Here is a 20,091-nt window from a genome sequence, read left to right on the forward strand (position 1 = left end):
TAGCTTGCAAAAGTGAAGTGAATTTTAAGACTTTTTTTGCACCATTCAACACTTAAGTTTGGTTTCCTCATTTAGTTTTCATGATAAAAATGCTTCTCTGTTCTGCAATATATTCTTTAAAGTAGGTAAGGCATGTTCCTGTGACTTGAATGAAAATCAGATTGAGGCTGAAGGAGGAAAAAAGGAGAAGTATCTCTCTGTTGATCTGCCTTTAATACCTGTTATTTCAACAAGCTCTTTGAGGAAATCTGCTCTACACTGGGTTGTCAGCAATGAGCTACTTCATAGCAGTAGTCAGTGTATTGTTTCTGTGAGATGCAAGTACTCATTACAAAGGTATTCATTCTTTAATAACAGTATTAAATCAAATGTCATGAAAAAATATCAGATCATACAATACAGAGTACAGATGGCATTGACAAGATAATACCTAATCTTAGCTGTTTCAAATACAGTGATTTCTATAATCTTACCAAGCCAAATTTACTAACAGCTGTCAGAAACATTCAGTATAGAAGGGCTGACTGAGCCACACAGATGCTTCAATATTAGAAGAATTTTCTTTGAAGGAGGAGAGACACTCTTGATGGCACTTCTTTCATTCTTATTACTTCCTTCGAAAATCTTTAGGTCTGTGGGGAAAAAAAAAAGTATTTTAAGAAATGCATGTTCACTGCAGTGGTTTTGCTTTAAGGCTGTAGTAGCAGCCTCATCTAGTTTTATTTCCTCACTCTGGTGAAGTTTTTTTTGACTCAGAATATTTTATGGATTACACAAACAAGACAGAACAAATTAAAGATATTTACTAAGATCTCTAAGAATTTACAGACATCAGGACTAGTTGGTCACTCCTACTTTCCTAAGCAAAAAAAAAAGCACCTTGAACTGAATGCAGTCTCACAGGGCTTTAAACACAGACACTGATTTGGCTCCACTTTTAACAACTGAATAATCCATGGATAAGTTGGCAAGTTTTACTTAACAGCAAAGTCCAACACAACACTACTAAAATAGTTAAAACCAATGATTTAAAAAAACCCCTAACTTGAATCTTAGAAGTTCTGCAATCCCCTTTGCTTGGATGACAGATGTGGAAAACATTCAGATAGAAGCTGACTGCTGTTTGCAACCCTCTGTGATCTCCTATTCAGGCACATCTCTCTTCCTGCCTGCCTGCCATTCATCCACAGGCTGCAGGAACCACATTCTGCCTGAAACTGCACAGCTCAGAGCAGCTTATGGCTTTTAAAATGCTGAGTTTGCGGACTGGATGCACATCCACGTCCCTACCATGTCCTACAGAGAAGCTGCACATCCTGGACTCTGCCCAGTCACTCCCAAACTCCCAGCACAGGTCAGGGTCCCTGAGGTGCCCAGGACAGGCCTGGTGTCACCCAGTGCAGGTCAGGGTCTCTGAGGTGCCCAGGACATCTCTAGTGTCACTCAGTGCAGGTCAGGGTCTCTGAGGTGCCCAGGACACACCTGATGTTTGCCCAGCATGGAGCAGCCACCCCTCACAGTCCCCATCCCACACAGAGCTGCAGCCTGCAGGAACACAATGCTCCTCACTGCTCCTCTCATCTGAGAATCAAAGCAGCTTGGGGAATTCACAGGACTCAACAAGACAGGTATTAACAAAGGTTTTAGAGACATCTAAAGGAATACAGGCGAGATTTGCCATGAAGTTGAATGAAAAATTCTGGTATACAGGATAACCTGCAAACCACTAGAGTCACCATGTTGAATTTCCAAAGGCGGTACATTTTATCTGTAATTCAGCTCAATAATGGAAATGAAAAGCAGACAGCAATGGAAGCAGACAGCTTACTTTAAAGACTGAGAGTTCAAATGGCTGCTGAGATGCCTCACAGAAATCCAATACTTGTTTAGTCCTATGTTGCGGTTTCAGATTTTGCCAAGCAATAGCACTGCAAAGTGAAATCATCCACACAACTCTTGTATGAGCCCATAGGTTCTCACATGAAGCAAGTCTGGAATTCAGTTTGTGTTATTTCAAGAGTAGCATATAAAACTGTGTGAATTTTACAGAACAACTATAAAGAAGAGCTAGTGTTCATACTGTGATGAATCACAAAGCTGCTCTGTGCCCCATTTAAACAGCATATTCTGTATTAATATTTGGACTTGTATCTTTTGTGCATGACAGAACTGCTGCAAGCACCATATATGCTGTTTACATACTTGCTTAATGCTGGACTTGTTTGATGGTTGGTGTGTGCTGGGAAGCCAAATCACATTTCCTAGAATCCCAGACTTCAGTACTTGGAGATATTCATAGAATCAGAGAATGCTTTGGGTCAGAAGGGACCTTAAACATCCTCTGGCTCCAGCCTCTCTGCCATTCCACATTTTGTTACTCAGATCTCACTGCATGCCAGAATAGGTATTTCATTATATCAAACTGTTTGTAGAGTGGTAGGAGTATGGGATGTTGAAAAATTCTCAGCAGTGACTTAGAAGTTTTATCACTACATCCATCCTGGACAGGTGGACAGTGATGGAAGATTTCAGGCAACACAGCATGGCAAAGACATCTTTGTCTTGCAGCTTATAGTTATTACTCTGTCTTTAGAGAGACCAATCCATTCTCTTGTACATTGCTCAAAGGATTTTGCATTTTTCTATGAATGGCTCCCTTAAAAGTTCCATCTAGGGTTATGCTGGAGTGCTGCAGAACTACAGGTCTCACAGCACTTTGTTCTGGAGTGAAAATCTTTTTTCTTGCTTGCTTGTAATCTGCATTTCAACTTTAATGCTTATTGTCTTAAAATTTAAATGTATAAAAATGCATCAAACACTGGACTCTTAGTTTGCAGTCTTCTGAAGTTAATGAAGCTTAAAGACAGGATTTTCCACACTGAAACACTTGGGTGAACAAATACAAAAATTTTTAAAGCCTTTTCTATTGCCACAGTAGGCTTTTTATGCCCACTAGTACTTGGCTTTTGGACTGCTTTTGAAGAATTCTTGGCACCAGGAAAGCTAAGGCTTGGAAAACACTGCCTTTGGCAGGAGTGTTATAGGCATTTTGTCAGATGAAGAATATGAAGCCACAAAAATGCTGTCTACTCAGAGAGAATTATGAACCACTTGTGAGCATCAATGGGTAACTGCTCATTGATAAGTGACACAAATCCATGTGAGAGTTTTCTTCTTTGATGGCAGTGCTTTTGCCTTTCCTCAGCAAAGGCCAGAGTTTATGCTCTCGAAACAAAGGAAATGCTATCTCCTAGAACAGACAGTTCAGAAATTCACCCAAAGGCAAGACTTCACATAGCTGCTTCTCCTCTGCTTTTTATTTTTAAAGTAACCTTCTTGGGAAAAAAAAGCTTTGCTGTATAGTGACAGGAGACTCCAAGACAAAGGGAAATGGGGGAATGTGGGAACCAATGTCTCTGCAATCTATGCTGAAACACAAACTATTATGGGTTCACTGAAAATATGCAATATTAGTCTGTGCAGCAGATGTCTGCCACCAAAATATGTAAAAAATATTTGTCTCACTAACATTTTTATACTCCACATAAAAAGTGTTAAGACAGTTCTGTGAGTTCTAAGCAAAATACTCAGCAAATTAAATCAGTAACCCATTTGTTACAGGAGGCCTCTCAGTGCTTCTCTCAACAAATAATTTACCACTGAGCAAGAGGCACTGAAGAGCTGGTCCTGAACTCTGATTACAGCTTTTCAATCTGTTAAAGCTGCCCAGGGAGATCATGGATTCTCTCTGAAGACACTCAAAACCCACCTGGATGCATTCCCTTGTAACCTGCTCTAGGGGACCTGCCTTGGCAGGAGGGTTGGACTGGATCACCACCATAGGTCCCTGCCAAACCTCACAATTCTGTGATTCCATAAATTTTCCCAATTTTTATCCATATTCACAGCTATCAAAAGAGAAATACAGCTGATGTAAAATGCTGACAATTCACAGCCACTGAAAGTTACAGAACAGATAAACCTGCACCTTTGTCCAGCTTCTAGGATCAGCCTTTGTGATGGAAAACAAAAAGGTCTTAGTGGTCCCCTCTGTAACTGGTAGAGAATTCCCCAAACTCGGCAGAATTAATGTATTTCATATAAATGTTGTCTTTTGATAATGATGCCAGCCCTACACTCTGCAGTGTTGAAAAAAAACAATGGACTGTGAGAGTTTTCTCATTTAGAGGAAAACAGTAACTTCTTTGCTCTGTACTCCACTTCATGAAATAAGACTGAGGTCAAACTAAACCCTAGAACATGAAGAAGTTCTGCCCTTCTTTATGGACTTTAAAGATGACTTGAAGAGGCTTGTGTCCTTGGGCAAAAACTTGCCATTGTAAGTTCTCTCTTCAGTGTCTCTGCAGATTTTGGAGTTACAGTTATGTTTTGAAAAGCACTGCAGAGTGTAGTGCTGGCATCTGTGTCATTAATTAATACTGAAATTTGGTGAACACACATGTGATTCCTAGCAACTCCAACCAACTCCAGCATACACACACCCCGTTGTGCAGCTGCATAAAACAAGGTTGTCTTTAACCTAGGTCAGCTCTCTGATTCTCCATTCTGTTGCCACACAAGCAGAATGGAGAGGCAGGAAAATTGATGGATGATTCTTAAAACTGAGCCCTATTGCCAGAAAAAATGCTCACTAAGCTATGACCTCAGCCTTTGAACATCTCAGATGGCAAACAGAAACTATCAGCACAAAAAGACCTACTTGCACATCTGCAACTATCATGGGACCCCCCACTTTACAGCACATTCAATATTCTTTTTCAGTGTGATGTGAAATATCCTCTTTCAAGGGTATTTTTCCTGTGGGGAAGGACAGGACAGAGACCCTCTGCAATAGTTTAATGTGTTCAACTCTCAACTCCTGGAGTGAATATTTATTTCAATCAGTTCTGAATAGACTTGCTGCACAGCTCCATCTTTATTAAATTCTTGTCAGCACATTCCAGCACTGATGTTTCCCTTTGCCTAGCAATGCTTTGTGGAGGTAAAACAGCCTCAGAAAAAATAAAATAAGGGGGGTGTGTGTTACTCTATGAAGGCCAAATCTAAGTAATCACTAGTCTGTGTTATAGTACAACTAACTTGATTTCAAAAATATACAGGACAACTTCACCATCTTATTTCTAGGCAAACAAGCTAAAACCTTGTAGCATCTTAGAGCAGACAGGTTAGCATTACTAACCTCAAAGAAATAATAAAGGTACGGCAGCAGAGTTATATATACTGTCTATTCTAGACATACAGCAGTTATTTTACAATGTAGACGATATTTAAAAAATAAATCTCTTCACTTTTAATTACTCAGAATACCTCTTCAAAACTATGTATTTTAATCCAAATGACTTTGTTTCTTAGAACTTCTAAATGCACTGGGATTAGCTATTACAATATAATTTGTAGTCAACATTGCCCTTCCTTCTTCCAAAAGAAGTGTCACATCTCCCTAGATTCTTCTATTGCATGCTGCTAATAAACAGCATTGATAACATGACCTTATCTTCTTTCAAGCTCAAAAACCCTGGATAGCCATCTCTCCACAATCCCTACTCACAGGCCTTTGCTGTTACACTGCATTGTCTAGGACTTTTCAAAACAAGTTTTATGAAGTCAAATCTCATGGAATTGTTGCAGTCATTTGTGTGCTTGCAAGCCTGTGTTAATGACTGCTAATGGTTTCAAACCTGCCTCTGCTGAGGAGTCAGGCAGTGCTGCACAGTAAGTGACCTGTCAATACCTGCTCTTGACTCAGCAATGCACACCTGCTGTGGAAGCTCTGTCTCAAATTGCAATTTTCTCTTCACCTGTGGGCAATCATTGGAGCACATGACCCAGAGTTCCCTGGAATTTCTGCACTCTCAGCAGCAGTAATAAGGAGTGTTCAGAAAACATTTTGCATCAGCACTGCAAAAGGTTGGTGCCTTGAGGCTAACTAATGCCACAGGTTAACACAGTGACTGAGATGAGAGACGTGGTACAAGAGTAAAATTTGAAGAGTATATGCTTAGAATTCTGTTAAGATTTTAGTGCTTCCATGAACGAGAGAAAGCACACCAGATGCATGAAAACCCCCTTAAAATGAATAACCATCATGTAGGAAAGGCACATCCATCTCTTCTACTCACAGTCTGTACAACACTTTGTATGACCTGAAAAATTAAATGTGTGGTAGGATTCCCATTTGCATAGGTTATTTATCAAAAACAAAACCAAAAAAGTATTGGTCTTAACTCACAGTTATCAATATGTCTTAAGAGTAACTCACCCCAGAGGGTTTTAGGTCTGTGGCTGCTATGTTAGCTTTTTTATCCAGCAGCCTTTTTTCCCCTTTTCCCCATCCTGTTTCCTGAACAGTGTAGTGTTCCTCAAAAAGCTGAAGGAGACTTCAGCATGACTGTGTAGTTTTACAGTTCTCCCTGATTTCTTATACAAGTTTCAAGAATTTTAAGAAACAACAAGGATAAAATCTCTCCAAACTTGGCTGAAAAATTAGAACAAAGAAATAATTGGTATTAAAGCACTTCTAACCTACCCTAATTTTTAAAGTATTTAACAATATCCACTAGCTCATAAAGGTCTCATTTAGGGGAGTTTATAAACAACACTGTTTTGAATGGATGACAGATTGGGGAAGACCAATTAGTGAAAAGATTTTGTGGGCTGATCATCCCAGTTACTAGCCCTCAGCCACTCTGAACCCATTACTCTGTGCTGGCAGGCACACTCAATCTGCATTACTGTGATGCTCTTCTCCATAATTCTGGAAATCACCATCACAGGAATGTGGAATTATTGCTAACTGATGACAGAAGTCTGCTTACACAGAATGGTTCTATGGCTCATCTTTCATATCTGCTTATTAAGGGCAATAGGTGGCTTTTAGCCTTTTCTTAAAACAAAAGGTTCCAAATAATTTGGTTTTGTTTAAAATTAGCACACAATACACACAACATGAAATCTGTTGTCTATCTGGCACATATTTTAAAGTTATTTTATTAATAAACTATAAAATTTTGAGTATTGAAGTTTTTTTTTAATAGAAAAACTTCAACACACAGACAAAATTTACTGTAAATTCTGAAACAAGAGGAATGTATGTATTTTTCAGGAACACTGCAAGTTGTGCCAAAGTCAATGCTATTAGGTAAGGGGACTATAGCTAGAGGGGATTTCTGAACACATTTCATCTTTTTCACTAACCACACTAGTAAATCAAAACTCAAGGATCAGACATTGCTATCATTCCCTGGAAAACCACATTATGTGGTTATACTCAAACACCAACAGTTTGGTGCTGGGGTGGTGGGGGGGAGAAGAATCAAGAATCATTCTTCTTACTCAAGGTGCACCTATTATCCCATGCTAGCTCTATGCCTCTGGTAAAATCATCAGTGAAATAACTAATGATATTTCAACTATCACTAAATTTCCAATTCACACTGTGGCCTATTATCAACCCTCAATTCCTCTGCTTGGAGCACAATTACTGTTTCCATGTTAGTGTTGTTCTCATGCAGACTGTTGTCTTGCCTAAAAAGCACTTCTACAAGTATAACTTATTTTGCCTGGAGAACAAACAACAGTAACAGAAGCTGCATTTTGTAACAAGAGTAACAAAAGGTGATATTGCTATGACAGTGCAGCTATAGTGACTTATCCTTTTATGCAGAAACAAAACTTAAGATGTATATTTTGTGGTTTTCAGGTGCAACTTGTTTGCTTTTTTCTGCATAAAAGTAGCACTTGTTGTAATTTTTAAAAATGGTCCTTAAATCAAGTTATCTGATATGCATTTTGGTACTCTGAGTGAAATGAAGAATGGCTTATTAAAATTTAAAATAAAGTAGTTACAACCTCAGTTAAGAAAAATTGATCTAAGCTTCTTTAAACTTACTGTAATTCCCTGAATTTGGCCTTGCTTATATGAATTCTGTCTGGAAAAATATTAAAGATAAATCAATGGAATATACTTGTAAGCTTCATCTTGTTAGGATGATGCTTTTTGAAAACAGAAGGTTACTTTTTTAGTGATACATTCTGCTAAAAACTATAGGGCTGCATACAGAGCAGCACTGTACACTCGGCTTTGGACAAAGAATTACGTTATTCTTCAAATAAACAGAGAAGTGGGTGAAGGAATAGTGAAATATTTTCCAGACTTACTGTCAGCCACAGAAGTGAAAAAAGGAAATCTAGACATTTATAAAAGTGATTAAAAATTAATCTAACTCTAATTTCATCTGGGCAAGCAGTTCAACAGTATCATATACAACCATTCTCCTACTCCTTGTCAAATTTCCATTGATTTAGTTTCTATTCTCACATATGAGATAAACAGGTTTTAAGGGAAAGGGAAAGTAGCTTTGGAACTTTATTTTTGTGAGCCTCTTCAGAAAGTACAAATAAAAGGGCCCAGTTACCCATTTGTTATCTCTTACCTTCAACTCTTGTTTTAGAAACAACCTAAGCTGCCCCCAGGTAAAGAGTATGAGAATCAGGAGCACTGATCTGTTTTAGGCATGCCAGAGAAAAGCCAGTAATTGAGTTCAATAGGCTAAACAATCTGAACATGGATGCACTGGATTTTTAAGATGACTGAGTTACTGACCCTTCTTGATTAGTGTCCAGGTGCTGCCTGCAGCTAAAACCTAATGAAGAGGAGAGCAATTTTCTTCTTAAGTACCTGTGTGGCTTTTTGCACAGGAATTTAGATCCAGTTCTGGTAGTCTGAAATGTGGGACTTGCTTACCTCCAAATCTCCTCTTAAATGAACACAAATCTGCTACACAAAATTCTGAGACATTTTATACCCTCACTAATAAAAAAACCCCAAAATTTACCAGTGATAGTTACTAGATTTGATTGGGGATTAATGATCTCCAGTTAGTTCATGTAATTTCTACCAAGAGGCAAAAAGGCCACAGAAAATGAACTGCCAGAGGGACTCCTCAAAGAGTACATTGGAACAGAACTGGGCTGGATTGGCAGGATAGCTTTTTCCTAGTTTATACAGTTTGTTTTTTAGGAAAAAGTAAGACTGGCTGCAGTCTTTTACAGAAGTTTGTGTGGGCCAAGTCTTCTCTCAACACTGCTACATGCTAGGTCTGCTTTGTGAGAGAAGATGAGCACTCAAGTTGGAGGGGGAATACTTAGCCCAAGATAAAAACCAAGTATTACCTAGTGAGGCATAATATAAAACACAATACAAATCCTAAGAAGCTGCAGACACACTCTAAGAAAATGACACACTCTAAGAAAATGACTGGAGAAATTTAATTTGGTACCAAATTTTTAAAGGCTAATAAATAAACTTGAGATGGTTCTTACAAAAATGGCTCAAGACCTCACCATCTTTAGAGACGGCTTTATGGCTTTCCCTCTGCTCTTCTCAGGGTAACTAGAGTGATCACTCTTTTCCTTTATTTTACCTCATACGTCATTGTAGGGAGAAAAAAAAACATTATAAACTTAGTAAAAACTGCAAGTTATAATTTGTAACACAGCAAATCACTGGGAATACTCCAAAGGTAATTTCTCTATGCAATATAATGTGGAGTGTCTTTTGGTGTCTGCTCCTCATGAAGTTATCAGAAGAAATTAAGAGACAAAAATCCTAATAAAACCTGTTAGCACCTTGCACATATAAAAGTACTGTTTAGAACATCCTTTCAGGCACATAATCAGGATATCTCTGGCTTCTTTTTCTGCTCAATTACTACATTCCAGAAATAATGCATGTAACTAAAACCAGAAACTTGCACTAGAAATTGTAGAATAGTGCAAGATAATTACTGCTGCAGTTTTTCTAAGAAAACAGAAAAGGAAGTGGTGGCTGAAAGGATTTTTAACCCAAAAGCTTTTCTGTTTACCAGTGCCCATTTGTTCCCAGTGCCTGGGAACATCACAGGTGGCTTCTGGTTGCTTGAGCCTGGCAAGGCAAAACTGGGGAGGAACTGGAGTGACAGAATATGTAAGAGGATTATCAGAGCCATCTGCAGTTCACAGGCATCCAATATGCTTGTGTTTCACCACCTACAAACTTCTGTCTGAGAACACTGTGATTTTCTGCTTTCAAAGCCACAGAGTGCTGCTGACGAACTTCCAGGAATCTGTGTGCCATGGCATGGAGATGACAAGCAGTGTCAGTACTGGGACCCTGCCTAAGCCATGCTGCTTGGCTGAACAAAACCATGGCTTCAGACCAGGCTCTGCAACTCCCTGCCTCAAAGCAGGATGTACAGATGGGGGCAGAAATCAGGAAAGTTACTCAGAAATATAAACATTAAGAAGGTGTTTGGTTTTCAAAAAGCAATTTGCAGAGTTTACAATATATCAAGTTTTGAAAACTTCAGAAGTGTGGAAGAACTTGTTCCCCCAAGGCCAAGCAAGCAGCTGTCTGGCCCGAGGGGAGCTCCTAGGAGGGCTGGCAGTGGACCAGGCACTCAGTCTGCACACCAGCACCAGCCCAAGCACACTCTATGCAATCAGACCGCTCTGCTTTCTTAAGGGAAACTCCCAGGAATGCATCCATCTCACTGGAACAACACAGGGCTGCTGTTTCTGGTAACATTCTTATTTAAATACTTTTGAAGTACAATTTCCTGCCTTTAAAATTGTCTCAAAACACATATATACCCAGACAGTTAAACAACTTTCAAATGGTATATAACAGGAAAATGTGCCCATGAATCTGATGTATCCTTGCTTTCAAGGAACAGAATTGTTTGCTTAGTCATATGTACTTGGTGAATTCTGTGATGATTTCTGTTTAAAACTCATTTAAAAGACATACAATCTGAAATTTCAAACACATTTGAAATAAAAGTTTCATTCACAGTACAAGATCAAACTCTGTCAAATGAACTTGTTTTTGATCTTTTTCACCTTGAAATATGTCTGGAACAGACATAATTTACTTTCCTGTATCTACATGGTTTTCTGTCCCACTTACTTCAGACCTCTCCACGGAGGATCTAAGTCAGAACCTCTGCACAAGTTGGAAAGCCAGTTGGCTCCAATTAGGAATAAAAGGAAAGAATGCTCAAGGAAAGCTTCTCTGACCAGGAATATCCAGACTTTGAATTCTCCCCTTTCATGGAGCAGGATCCCTCTTGATGTCCTGTCGTGGTGGAAGGAGAGGTGATGGGAATGCTTACCACTGAAAACCTAACGATGTGCTGGGTTTCCACACCTGCAATTTCCTTAAAACTATTTCTCTATTTTAGTGTCCCACTTGCACACTGTGTCTTTCTCTGTGGTGGGTCAGTCTCCAACTACCAGCACAACAGCCTTTAAAGAACCCTCTCTAGCAAGACATTTTAACACAAAATATAGCAAAAATTTCCAATAACATTAGCAGCACTGAGCACATTCTTCACATTCCAAATGAAAATTTACATTATTATTTCAAATTAAAAAGAAAAAGGGTATTTTCCCCCCAATATTCGTAAATTTTCACATAAATTCAGCTATTTACATTCATTCCCTATTATCTATCCTATGTCTGGCTTATATACAGTAAGGTACATTTCTTGAGTATAAGTTTTAATGTAAAACCTCAAAGATTAATTTTTTACTCATAATTGTGTTTATCTGTATTTATAGACTTACAATCTGTATTTACAGACTTACATACCTTTAATTAAGCTCTGCTTTTCATTTGATCTTTTCCCTTAAAGCATACAGGTATCTTAAAGGGCTAATATCAACTATTTTTTTTCTGTAGAAAGAAGCTGAACCATTAACCCTGCCTCCCTCTCACTCCTCCCTTTTCTAATCACTCTCAGAGATATTTCATTTCATTTTGAGCGTCTTCTCTTTGGTAATTACGTTGGTCACCAGGCTCAAAACTTCATGGAAGATAAATAATAATTAAAACCAAAAGTCACATAAGGCAGGAAGAATCTGAATGCCAGAAAATCAAAATACACTTTCTCATTCAGACAGGAAAAACATTACTATTTTTCCCATTACTTCATATTGGAAACTCTTCCCAAGATCAAAACTGGTAAAAAATTGAGCTGAAGGTTAAATTAAAATTTATGTGACACCAACAATGGCCTGGTTGCAGGCCAGGACAAGAAGCCAAAATCACACCAGTGATGAGCCCCGCAGTTAGCAGAGAGATGGAAGATAACCATCTTCATTCTTCTCCCTCTGCTAGATCTTACCAGCTCCTGGGAGCATAAAAGCAGGTGGGACAAAAGTCTGACACAGCAAGGGTTAGGTGTGTCTCCAAGCCTTTAAATGTGGCTCTAGATGGAGAAGTTGGTTGAAGGGAAACTTCTGCCCCAGTCTCTACACTCAAGAGCATTAAAATTCTCCCAAACTCCCATTTGTTTTTCCCTACCCCACCACCTCCATGTTTCTTTAACATTCTCTCACTCATTTTACACCCAGTATTCTGTTCCTCTCAGGTCCACCTATTCCCTGGTTTTTCTCACCATAATACCCACTTGAGCTCCCTAGCTCTCCCACAGGAGAAGCACTGAGCTGAAAGCCTCCAAATCTGCTAGATGATTTCCAAGGCAGTTGCACTCCCCAGCCCCCATAATTTGCAAGGAGTAAGATTGTATATACAGAGTGCAGTTACCAGCAATCAATCCAGATGAGACTACAGAGGACAGAAAGATACAAAAAAGAGGATGCTTATTTTCTCTGTGGTTTGGATTCCTCCAGAGGGATTGCTCCAAGAAATTATGGGAGGGGAATTCTAACTGCAGGAGTGTTCTTACCTGCAGATTTTCCCCAAAGTTAATATGCTGACATGAAGATATTACAAAACTTAGTTTGACAGCAATGACTAAATTAGATGGCATCAAGTTCATCTGTCCTCTGCCACACACACCTGCAAATCAACACAGTTAAGGTGGCCCAGTCCTAAGAAGATGAACTATGGTAGTGTGTGGGGACAAAGAAATGCATTTTAAAAGCTATGTCAGCACAACTCTATTTCCTTTGACAATACAGACATTCCCAATTAGTGAGCTAAAACTAAGTGCCAGCTCCTCATTCAAGCTAAATTATTGTGGAGAACCTGTATCAGTTTTCATACTAAAGACAGTTACAGAAGACTATAGTACACCATATAACAGGAACAGGCTTATCAGCTTTACTGTAGTGTACTGCAGAATTCTGGTCAATGGTGCAGAATCTAAACTTCTTCAGGGCTAATCCACAGAAATCTCATAGAAACCAGGAGGTCTCAGGAATTTCAGCTCCATTCAGTATTGAGGATAAAAGCAAATACACCAAGTTTTACCACTGACATAGGTTAGAAGTCAAAACTGATCTCCCCGTTTCAGCTAAGAAAAAGGTGCAATGTATTTGCTGGATTCTGTTCCTTTGAACAGACACTGTAACACAGAAGTGCTTCCATTACACAGAATGGATGCAGACATATTTTAGTATTATCTGAGGTGAGGAAGTGATTTTTAATAAGCTTTTGAAAGTTTACAGACCTGAGTGGCATTTCCTTTGGCTATGGCTAACAGTTATGCATTATAGAGCACATCCAACTCAAACCAGGTAATGAAGGTTTTTTACTTTCTTCATTTTGATGAAGCAGGGAGTTGAAAACATAACATTTTAAGTAAAACTGTTCTTATAAAAAAAAAAACCAAACCAGAAATAGAAAATTTTAGCAACCATTGCTCTTTGCTTTAATGACCTCATCTCTCAAAAAAAAATTTCCTAAAGAGAAGAATGACTACTTTTTCTTACTAATAATGTGGGAGCCTATATAATACATATTCAGTCAATGTGTCCTCTTAAAAAATGTAAGATACTTACGGAGTCCAAACCTTCGGAAAGGCAGCAATTTCTTCTGGTGTATATTCATCCAACCTCTTGGGGACTGCACGTGGCTGAGGAATCTCTTGTAGAAGGTTCTTCTCTATATCTTCTGGAATAACCTGAGACAGGGGAGAATAGTCTTAACTACATGAATGTTTTACAAACAACACCCCTGCCCACAAAGCCAGACCAAAATTTGTCAATAGTACTGCATTCTTCATGATAAGTGTTTGACTTAACTACACCAATCTCATACATCTTGAATCTCTGTGAAATAATATGGAAAACACCCCAACTACATATAAATATATATATATATAAAAAAGAAGTGGGATTTTTCTTTTCATTTACTTGCTTATGACACGGGTGCTATTGTAAACACTCCCTCTTCACCTCTATACAGCACAAGGATGAAAATGTAACTGCATGGCTACTCACATCTTCGGGGAACAGGTGTAGCCTCTGCATCAGAGTTCTTCTCTGAAGGTTTTTTGGAAGCATTCTATAAACAGCCAGTTTAACAATCTGAGGAAAGGTAACATAGTAACAAATAATCAGGGAGGTTACCCATAACATGAAATAGATTAATAGTGTTTCCATCTGTCCACACTGTTCATCATTGAAGCTCTTAGTGATCCTTCAGCCTGAGGAATTCTGGCACCACATTCAGAAGGAGCTCTAGACTTAAATTTAAAAAAAAAAAATAGTTATTCCTTGTCATATATACACTTATTTTAAGACTCATGTAGAAAATTTCAGTTTAGAAAGTTAAGAGCTATATTTAGCATTTTTTGTGGATGACTGTGCATGATCTTCAAAGAATTGAAAAGCTTGTGGTAACTCTGTATTTTCACATTTACATACACACATTGTTTAGAAAAAAAAAAGTGCTTAAGCGAATTTCCCAAGTGCTCCCAGCAACTAGTTTAACAGTGTAATTTGATGTGTTTAAAACACTTTTATAATTAATGCTTTGTACCTTCAGCAAAGCTGACATACCAAAACACAGCATTACAAACTTACTATTTATATTTATAACCCTTGCTATTAGTTCCAGATGAACAATCTCACTTCTAAACATCAGTAACGAATAGAATTTGTACATCCACTCTAGATGATGCTCATTGTAAAGTAAACAAATTTCAACAGGATTTTCTCTTGGACTCTAGCAAAGATGCCTTTTATTTAAATACAAACCACATTGTTATGGACTTCATCCAGAAGGGGAACATTTGTAAATGTAAAATAATTTTACATTTACAACACAACTGCAGGAGAGAGAAAAGGTTTCATGAAGGACAGCAAAGCACTTAGAACTAGACCTACGCGCAATTTTCTTAGTAAAATGTTTGCTCCAGGACACCTGGATACAAACTAGCTCCAAATCCAAAACCACCCAGGCATGCTTAAGGCAGCACCAAGCTCAAGCCAATAAACCACACTGAAATGCAGGGCACTAAGCACAAAATTCGCAGGCACCTGGATATTTTCCAAAGTGTATTGAGCAAAATAACTTATTTTTATAAAATTAACTAAAGGGTTCAATTGAAATTTTAGAGACAATCACCAAGTTCTCAGGTGGAACTTAAGATTTTCAGGTGTTATGCAGCCAGTACCATAAATCTGTGGACAAATGCAATGAATCAAGATGACAGGAGAAATACAGCACGCCATGCAGATTAATATACAGTTTTGATACCTTCTCTAATAAAAATTAATAAGCATGTATTAAAAATCAAAGATGAAAACTAATGCTTTTTAGGGATAAAAGTTATTCATGCTTGTAGAACAAACTATAATTCATTTAGGTCAGTATACTATGTGTTCTGTGACTACAGGTCTTGATAAAAGATCTGTCCCATCTTTTCTGTAAGCCCCCTTTATATACTTGGAAGGCCCACAATAAGCTCTCCCCAGAGTCCTTTCCTCCCTAGGTTGAACAACTCCAACTTTTTCAATTTCTCCTCCTAGGAGGGGTGCTCCATCCCTCCCATCATTTCTGTGGCCCTCCTCTGCAGCTGCTCCAACACATCCATGCCTTTCCTGTGCTGGGGCCCCAGAGCTGGACAGGGTGCTCCAGGTGGGGCCTCAGCAGAGTGGAGTACAGGGGGAGAATCACCTCCCCCACCCTGCTGGCCATGCTGCTTTGAAAGCAGCCCAGGATTCTGATTTACTGCAAGGTCATTAGTCCAGCTACAGAGCAGAAGGCTAAACAGGGAGCCAGGACACAGAAGGTAGCGCTGGAAAAATTCCTTCATCTTAACTTCTGCCTCAAAGACTCCTCAACAAGCCAAAATAAATCCAAACCCAGCTACTGGAAAGACCAAGTTTACATCCAACTTCTTGCCCAAAATTCTGCCTACAGCGACAACTCCACTTTCACTGCTGTGGTGTCAAGTCAAAAAAATCAGTAAAGCACAGGCTTAAGTTGTACAGATTGCTTTTGCACCTTGAGTAAGGCTGTGTCACAGAAAAGGCAGATCCAACCAACAATACCTGCAAGGTGTTAAGTAAGGGCTCTTCTGTTACCTGAACATGCTCAAGTTTTACTAAAAGTAAACCAACCCTAAATAAAAAAGTATGGATCTTCAAATCTGCTACTGAACTCACACAAAACCCAAACTCAGATTCCATGCTCCCTGAAAACACACATTAGAACATGTTGTTTCTTTCAGGAATTAACAATAAAAAACCCTTTTTTTACATGCTTGTAATACACTTCTAATAAAAGAAAAACCTTACAGCTTTCTATGTCATTATGCTTACTTTGAGCTATTAAAATAGCAAGAGTTTAATTTTACATGAAAGTTAAAAAAGCTAGTGTTTTCTGTGGAATCTCAGACTGGCAGAGAGCTCTACCCACACACAGGTCTCACTGCAACCTTGATCTTATTTTGAAATTGATTAGCACAGCTTAAGAGTTTATTCAGTTTTTCATGGACTCTCACTGCCTCCTCCCCCACTACTTTATCTTTAGTACTGGCAATGTGTAAAATTCCACATCCTCATAAATACATAAAATTCCATATCCTCATAAATACTTATTCCTAAAGACCATAACTCTTTCTCCATCAGGTAAAGACATCCACCATCAGAAGCACACAGCCTCCCCAGTGTTAGTATTTGGGGATTTTTACACTACAGGGATGCTGTTTGCCCTGGTTTTTTTTGAATTACAAAGTTCCCACTGGCTCTAATTGCAATTGTCATCTTGAATATTGCAATACCTTTTTTTCAGTTTGGCTAATTTATACACTTACAGCATAGACATGGTCTCAGTAACACAGTTATATGACACTATTCTTTTAGTTTCCAATTTAAAGGGCTAATTAGAAGGAAATCAATCAGAAGGCAGCTGTATTAAAACCATTGCACTTTCAGTCCCTTACAACTATTAATACATTTTATGAGTACAAATAAATTAAAATGCATTTATTTGAAACACTGTGAGTCCCAAACATTATAATTTTTGTGACAAACTTTGGCTTATGTGCTACTAGTACACTATGTCTGGTGGAGACGAGTTCTGAGAAAGATTCTTTGCCAGATAAAACATACTGTAAAGATGGAAATCAACAGAGCAATACCACTCCTAGCACTGAGAAGCACACAATAATTGGCTGAATTTCCAGAAGAAAGTCTACCCTAACAGCTGAATTAAGTCCAATAATCAAGAGGAAGCAACTCTAGAACATGGGAAGGACACAGTGCTCCAGAGAAAACAAAGTGATTAATTACAGGGCATACCAAAATAACCCTAGAAGAATTTCAAGATACAGCAGTTACTTGGAGGTACAGTTTGGCACATCTTCCTTCTACCAGTCCATGGTTTTCAGTTCTGTATACAATATTGTTTTCACCCACACATTATAAAATACAACACAAAGAACTTTCTACCTCTGACAGTTGTGCAAGTAGTACAACTTGTACAAGCAAGAGTGAATTTACTCAATACTACCATAAAAATAATTTGGTCGCAGACAAATTAAACTTCATGCACATGGATGTAATTTGGCTTTCCACTGCTGCTTCCACTTAACAAAAATGTGGAAGCTTAATGTTTTCTTTAAATTATTAACTTGACTCAAAAATAAGGAATGGATTAAGACTTTTTAATACAAGCATTTATTTTTGTGTCCTATGAAGAGAATGACCAAGTCAGTTCCAAGACTTACTCAGATGACCTAGAGGTTTTGAGATAGAATGTTCTCCTCCTCATGCAACACTAACTTGTGTGCCTACTAATCCAGTCTTTGAAGTTTTGTTCTACTTAATTAAAACACACTACTCCCTTGTAATAGAAGAAAATGCTACTCCTTCTAGTGTTTCAGTAACTGACTTCTAGCATTTACATATTATTCTAGCAACTATCCCTTACTAATGGAAAGAAAATAAATTCTCAAATAGCAACAGCAAGATTTAACTGTGCTTTCTGTCTGAGCTTTTCTTCAAAAGCCCATTATTAGGCAGATATAATGGCAAGTCTTTACATGCAAGCAGTTGCTAAAGGGCATTCAAAAGGAGAATTAGAACATTTTAAACCCCTTCACATCAGTGCCAGCAGCTGAACAAACCAAAACCTGGACACCCCTGGAGGCTCCCTCCCAGCACATTTCCACTGAGCCACCCTGCTTCACTTAATAATCTTCCCTAGCAGGTAACATTCACTCTGAAAAATTATTGCCCATTATTTCTCTGTCACAGGCAATACAGCCTCTGAATACTGCAAAGGTCAATCTTCTCACTGAGCATTTGGTCTTAACCAAATGCAATTTCTTCTTTTTCTTTTCTGGGGTCAAGTTTCTGATGCAGTCAGAAAAAAAAAATTAAGCTGAGTTTTGCCTACCTTTCAAATCACAAGTCAGAGAAAAACTGATTGAAAACTCTGTCCTCACATGATTACTATATACTTCTGCTGATTAGATCTGACAACATTATTTTGCAGGCATTTAAATGAAAAGTCTTAAGATTTTCCCAGGATTTTTTTCAGGTAATCTTTGCTCCCTCTCAAATCTGAGATTTAAAACTACATCTTTTAATCTTTCTGTATCAAGTACCTAGAAGTCTAATTTTGAAAGTGCAGATCTCATGCCAATCAGCAGTTTTGCAGCTAAATAAAACTTCTTCAAGTTTTTTTTTTAAAGTCAAGAAAATCCCAAAGCTCTATGCATTCCAAACAACTACACCTCAAATCCCAAGGCTTACCTGTTTCCTTTATTTTCAAAAGATTGTCCTGGCAAAGAAAACACCCCAAATCCTTCAATCAGTTTTTTTTTTTGCAACCTCCAATGGAAACCAATGCTGCCTGCCCACTTATATCCTAAGAGATTATTGCTGCCATACAGAATACCAACATTATATTAACCTGAAGAACAGAGTGGCTGTTTTGAACTACAGCAACAAAGTTTCATGGTGCCCCTAAAGGATATATTTTATAGTTTTGCTTATGGGTGGTCCAAGAATTTACATTCAATCTAAGTCAGAGAAATGTGAACAAGCTGGTTTTTTTTCTTCAATAAGCACTTCTTAAAGTAGCCCAGCCAAGTTCATTAGATGAGTTCTATTCTCTGCTATTTTGAAGAAGAGCAGACAACTGAAAACAGTAGAAATTTTAGACAGATTCAGAGACACTCCCCTCCTCATGTCTCCCAAATGAACTCACAAGTATTTAAGGTAAAAATGTGCTAGACTATGTACTTTTGTACTTTTTAAGGTAAAAATGTGCTGGACTATGTACTTTTGCTATCTTTTTATTAACATACTCATTTTTACACTTGCATAAGCACAAATTTTTCTGAAGTGCTGAAAACCTTGGCAAAATGAACAAGGAATGTTAAGTTAAGCTCTACACGAAACACCAACTACATAGACTTCTTTCTGCATTCACTGCCCCATATTAACATGGAAGATACTTAGCAATGGGAAAAAAAAAGTAGTCTTTTTCTAATCTCAGGTACAGAATCATACCTCAGAGATCAGACACATGTGATTGGACAGGTGAAGTTTTTTATTCCTTTCAACAAAGAAAAGAAGTTAACACTGCTTCGAGTAGGAAGTTGGACTAGAGATTTCCTCAGGTTCTCTTCAGTCTGAATCATCCTATGGCCCTCTGAAAAAAGGCACATGTAAATTCAAATTCAGCACAAACCCTCTGAAGCACTAACTACCACCTGCAAGGAACATAAAGCTCCAATATTAGTAAGATAGATACAAAGAGGTCAGCCCTCACAAAGTGAGAATATCACTTGGTGGCACCTTAGGAAAGAGCTAGAAATGTTCAGG

The 20,091-nt window shown here is 38.2% G+C and overlaps 1 protein-coding gene across 2 annotated transcripts in view; it reads right to left on the reverse strand.

Moving 5' to 3' along the window:
* MRPL13 (mitochondrial ribosomal protein L13) overlaps positions 1-20,091 on the reverse strand; it is a 27,956-nt gene continuing 7,865 nt past the window's right edge. The window contains exons 5-7 of one of the 2 annotated variants that reach the window (XM_059482431.1): positions 14,248-14,334; positions 13,807-13,928; positions 1-632 (exon numbers count right to left, since the gene is read on the reverse strand). In XM_059482431.1, coding sequence (XP_059338414.1) covers positions 608-632; positions 13,807-13,928; positions 14,248-14,334 — 234 coding nt within the window. In that variant the 3' untranslated portion in view covers positions 1-607. Of the gene's footprint in view, positions 633-13,802; positions 13,929-14,247; positions 14,335-20,091 lie in introns of those variants that run through there. The other variant, XM_059482508.1, reaches the window with a different exon arrangement.

The sequence above is a fragment of the Ammospiza nelsoni genome, chromosome 1 (assembly GCF_027579445.1).
Source record: "Ammospiza nelsoni isolate bAmmNel1 chromosome 1, bAmmNel1.pri, whole genome shotgun sequence".
Taxonomy (NCBI): Eukaryota; Metazoa; Chordata; class Aves; order Passeriformes; family Passerellidae; genus Ammospiza; species Ammospiza nelsoni.